Here is a 5889-nt window from a genome sequence, read left to right on the forward strand (position 1 = left end):
AAAAAGCTGGAAGTGGCGCTGTGGCTCAAGTGGTAGAGCGCTAGCCTTGAGCTGAAGAGCTGAGGGACAGCGCCCAGGCCCAGAGTTCAGGCCCCACCACTGGACAAAACAAAACAAAACAAAACAAAAAAAAAAAACTAAAATAGTCTCTTCAAATAAAAAATGTTGATGTTTTAAGATTTTCCTTATAATAGACAGGAATATACACTGGAGAAAGAGAAGGCTTGAAAGGCCAATGTTAGGATGAAAGGTTTCATTTAAAATTCACACTATAGGGAAGAGAAATGAAGGTTTCTTAAAATTCTTTTCTATGTTCATACAAGTAAGAGATATCAGAATGCTACTAAGTATTTTAAATACTGAAGGGAAAAGCCTTCCAATAGAAGGATGCCCTAATTTAAAGCAAGCTTGCTAAGATCACTATGAATTAAAGGTTTAAATTTATGCCTGAACAAATAGAAGTGACACAGTGGAATGTTTTGTTTGAGTTTAAGTAAAGCAAGAACACTTTCAATTACCTGAGGACCAATGTATACTTTTTCCCCTTGATTATAGGAGATTTTAAATATTGCTACCTTCTTGAAAAAATAAGTTTTGCATCCATAGATTTAAGATATTACTGTACTGATATTCAGAGGCAATTACATTCCATAATTTGGTACATATTTGGTTACTTTTTCTGCTCAAAATACATTTCCTGAGGAATATTTACCAAATTGCTACCAAAAATGTAACAGGCTCAAATAAAAATGCTCAAATATATTTATTTTGCACCAAGAAAATGTTAAATGTCATGATAACATGGGGGTGGGACCAAGGGGAGGGGACCAAGAGAAGATAAATGAAGAGAGAAGGGGAGAGAATACAGTTATAAAATAATGCATATTCTAGAAAATTAAGAAAACTGAGAAAAGGGATAGGTTTGAGAGGGAACAGGGAAAAAATGATTAAAGGAGTGACACTGATCAAGATGCAGTGTACTCATATAGTGCTTTGTTGAACAGTAACTCCTTTATACAATTACTTAAAGATAAAAATAAAGGCAATGTCATCACTTTGAAGTGTGAAAAATTGCAAAGTTGTGTTTCCCTTAGAAAATGTTTTTAAACTATGTTTAAAGTAATCTTTTATTCCATATTACTGCTTTGGCCATGTGACTCTCATGACTTTCACTGTACCAGATTCTCAGCTCACTGAAACATGGAGACAAGAAGCTCTGGAATGACAGCAAGGTTTTCATTCTATGAGCACAATACAGCATCATTAACATTTTTAATGGTATGGGTTTTATAACATCTGTGTATGTTTGCAAATATTGTTATTACATGTTTGAAAATGAGCATTTTTCATCCTAAATTTTATGTTTGCAAATATATTTTTAATAAAATTTCAAAACCAAGTTTAGCACTTAAAAAAAAAGATAAAAATAAAGTAAAAATAATTAAGTCTTTATAGATAATATAAACCGTGATTGTCCAATAGGAGGTGTTAAAATACATAAGGTATTAAAATACATAAGGTCTGAACTTTCCACTCAAATCCACTGACATGTCACAGCATAGTTTAGGAAAATGCTGCTCAAAGACTGAGGAAAACTGGTAACTTCCAGGCAGCAACTGGTAATTACACAGTAGTTAAAATTACCCTAAGTCTTATCCTTTGACTGCATTTACATTCCAGCATTGTGATCTAAACCCTTCCCAATTTACATTAGTGTCTGGGATTATCTATCTCTTTTATACCATCAGCATTGTTCTTTATGTGGCAAAGTACTTACAAATTTTTCTACTTTGGAGATATTTAGATAATAGCAACAATTATAGTTATGAATTCAGAAAAACGTGAGCTTCCTCCAACACCAACTTCTAATCTTTTCTTTTTTCACACAAGAAAGTACTATTGTATAAAGTCCATTAAAAGTAATGTCAAAAACATCACAAGAAAAACTCAATGAAAAAATGAAAACCTGGATAAATACCTAACTTTTATAAGTAGACAGATATTTAATCAACAACTTCCTTTCTTTTCCCAAAATGGTTTATACTCAAAAAAAAAAAAAAAACAATTTTATACACAAAAAACAGTCTTATGTGCCTTGAGAATATTCTTTTCTATAGTTTATACATAAGACATGTCCTGATGGTAGAGATGAACAGATTTCTAATGAGATCCACACCAAGAGATCACTAATAATTGGCTCACAGATAAAGCATCATTAAGTAGCTACTTGTGATCTCTACAATGGCAAGTTCCTTAGAGGAAAGTGATCTAGATGTCAAAAGAGATTGAAATCTTCACCCTTTCCTTATGACAGACTATAGTCAAAACTTAAAAATAAAACAAAACCAGTTACCATGTAAGAGTTAACATCATAACTCCCTTGCATGGTGAAACTCAACCTGGTTTATCTTTCAGTCATAGTTGATAATCACATCATCTAAATTTTCAGATTCTCTTTTAAAGTACTAAGATAAATTACAGCATTTCTCAATGTTTTAATATTTAATAACAAAAAAAGAAATAAAACATTGTATCTTGAAAAACACCCAACAACCTACCTTTAAACTAGACTCATAGTCTGTGTTCACTTTGAACATAAGCCCAAGTCGTAAATGAATTTCCTTGGCTCGACAAAAGCTGGGATCAACATAAAGCACCTCCTGAAATGCTTTAATTGCCCTGAAAGAATACAGACATAACTTTTTAACACATGCAAGAATTTTTGTTTGATAGTACAATATAACATGTTTTAGATAATACAGTTTTAAGTGATAAAAATGATGTGAATATGTGTTAAGGAGAATAACTGCAAAAAAGCTTTTGTGACTTTCTATGTAATTAAATGCATAATCTAATGTCATATAAAAAGAGGAAAGAAAGATCGGTTAAATTCACTCTAAATTATTTGACCAGACAGTGTTTGGTTTTTTTTGGGGGGGGAAAGCATCTATAAATAACTGATTTTACTGCTTCTGGAATTTCTGGGGCATATAGAAAGGCTTTAAAGGAGGAAGGATTCTGTTCTAGCATACTTCATCAAAATTATTCTTTAAAACTTAGTTTTATGTCTTTCATGTTTAAGTTTACAAATCATCTGTACCTTATCTTTCATACTGCATAAAGTAATTTCTTATATTTTTCATATTTATGTCAAAAAGATCATGCCCCATATGCCAAAAAGATCACCCTTACTCTACAGCTCTATAGTACTACTTTCTTTGTTTCTACATCAAAAGTCTATATTCATGTGAGTCTATTTTCTGGGTTGTTTTTCCTAAACTCTACTACACTTGCCTATCTTCAGTCAAATTCATGTCGTATTTCTTTATGAAAAGAATTAATTTAGTTACTAGTAGGCCAAACTGAGATAGACATCTCACTAAATACATTTTTTACATTGCTTGTTTTGATCATGTTTCCTACTAAATAATGAGCATGGAAATAGTAATGAACGGTCTACTTTAAATTTTAAGTTATAATATCAGCTATAACAGCATGTCAGATATTTAAATCACTCTAAGATTTAAAGTCTCTTTGAAGTACAAGCTAATGTATTCATTATATAGGTTTATAACTAGTTCTAACCCTACAAATATTAAATAAAGATGGCTATTTTGAATCTTAGATTCCTTTAAAGTAAAAACTAGTCATTTATATAAATTCAAATTAATATCTCACAAAACAGCAAAATACTTCATGTCTTTAGTAACTTTATTCTGATGGATTTATGCATTGACTTCAAAAAAGTGTACAGTTTTTTATATATTTATATATATCATAAAATTAGAAATCTTTAAAAGGGGGTGTACTAAGTCTGCCATCAGATACCTTTATAACTGGTTTGACAGTAATTTTCTTCTTGTAGAAGAGACGGATATCCATCTGTTTGATTTTTTGTTTATATATGCATATATTTGTTTATATATGTATGTATGCATATACATATATGTGTGTGTGTATCTATGTATAAGCATTGAGGTGAGGTACAGTTGGGGTCAAAGGTCTCACAAGAAAGAAATGCCAGTGTACAAATTACCATCGTAATTCAAAGGTGCCTTAGTATTTATTGTTTTCAACCAATGCACCCACATTTGGAGAGAAGACAACAAATGTTTATAGGTGGGAGCATTAAAAAGATTAGGGAAAAGGGTTTGATAGAGCTCAGTGATCAAGCGTAGCATGCATGAGGCCCTGAGTTTGATCCCCAACACCATCAAAAAATTTAAAAGATCAAAGTAACAATTGTAGCAATAAATTATGCCAACTACAACATATAATATGGCTGGGAAACAATTTGTAAAAGATTTTGGAAGTTTCTTGAATGCTGGCAATGTTTCATTTTTCTTCAAAATGATGATCTTATAAATTTTTAAAAGGCATAAAATATACATTTGTGACGTGGCTAAATTTTAGGCATATTTTGTAGCAATAAAAATTGCAGAAAATGTATCACAACATTTCTTACCTTACGATATGGGTCAGAAAGTTATCTAATGACACAAATGGGTCATAACTAAATAATGTCCATGTGTTCTAGTTTTTAAAAAACCAAACAGACAGGAGTCATAGACATAAAAGAAAAAGAATGAAAGCTGAAAAATAGGAAAGGGGGAATAAAAACAGAAAAGAAGTTAGAAAAGAAGATGTAACAGTTTATGAGAAAGAGAGGGAGAAGACACCCAGAATATCAATAACAACTTCTGGGGGGGGAGGGGCGAGGGGGGGACATTTTCTACGCTTTCTAGGTTTCTATTCCACCTTTTCTCTAAGCATAGCATTTGTGGGTATCTTATTCCATGGGGACATTTTGTCTTCTGCTTGGTTCACAATGTCAGAGGCACAAAGAAATATGAGTTGGCTTTAACATATTCTCTATCAACACACTAAAGAGAAAGGCTGACTTCCTGATCTTGAATGTGATACATTTTCATTCCAGCTCCCCTCACAATCTATTATTATGCTTCAAGATTCAACACCCAGGGCTGGGATGTAGTAGCTCAGTGGCAAAGTGCTTGCCTAGCAAGTTCAACGTCCTGGGTTCAATCCCCAGTACCAAGAAAGAAAAGACAAAAAAAAAATTAAAAAAACAAACACGATTCAAATTCAGTATCTTTTTTTATTTTTGCTTAGTGTTAACCAGCAGTTAGGTTCTTTCTACAGTGAAATCATTTTTACTTTTACCTACTGATAGACAAACTTATCTAACCAAGTTCCTTTTCTTTCTAAACTTTTACCTATTGTTCTCACGTGTGTGCATATTCAGCTGGGATGGAGGGAGGGGAAAAAAGGAGGGAGAGGTATAAGTATAGAGGTAGAGGTAATTCAGTAGCATTCCAGACTACATCTTAATTTTGTTTGCCATATTAGTGTATTTGTATCTCATAAAACACATTTAGCCACAGCAAAATTTCTGTAGTACAAATTAGACTAAATCACTAGAACTCATCATTTCTGCTGGTGTCAGAATTCTGACAGAATTTTAGAATGAGAAATAATTACCATAAACTATAAAATACTTTTATAATACAATGTATGGAAATGTTATAGTCCTGAAATAGTTAAAAGCATATTCTCAATTGTAATAAAAAGTGGACAATGTTGCATATATTATTGCATTAATTATAATCTAAAAGCTTTTAAATCAACAAAATTATCTCTACGGATTTTTCAATTTACTTCATGATTGCCATTGTGAATAATTTTTAAAAGACAATGATAGAAAGCTAAAACCTTAGTAGCACTCACTACCTCTGAAATACCTTTTAAAGCAATGGTGATTTTTAGGGGGGAGGACGGGAAGGGATAGGAAGGGGAAACAAAGGAGGAGGCTACAATGCTTGATAAGAAATGTACTCATTATCTTGCCCATGTAATTGTAACCCCTCTGTA

At 32.1% G+C, this 5889-nt stretch overlaps 1 protein-coding gene across 1 annotated transcript in view; it reads right to left on the minus strand.

The window, feature by feature from the left end:
* Positions 1–5889, minus strand: part of Kdm6a (lysine (K)-specific demethylase 6A) — a 202156-nt gene that overhangs the window by 88612 nt on the left and 107655 nt on the right. Inside the window, exon 6 of the mRNA XM_013030841.1 lies at positions 2559–2679. Within this exon, the coding sequence (XP_012886295.1) occupies positions 2559–2679 (121 nt within the window). The remainder of the gene's footprint in view (positions 1–2558; positions 2680–5889) is intronic.

Source organism: Dipodomys ordii, unplaced genomic scaffold (genome assembly GCF_000151885.1).
Source record: "Dipodomys ordii isolate 6190 unplaced genomic scaffold, Dord_2.0 Scaffold134, whole genome shotgun sequence".
Taxonomy (NCBI): Eukaryota; Metazoa; Chordata; class Mammalia; order Rodentia; family Heteromyidae; genus Dipodomys; species Dipodomys ordii.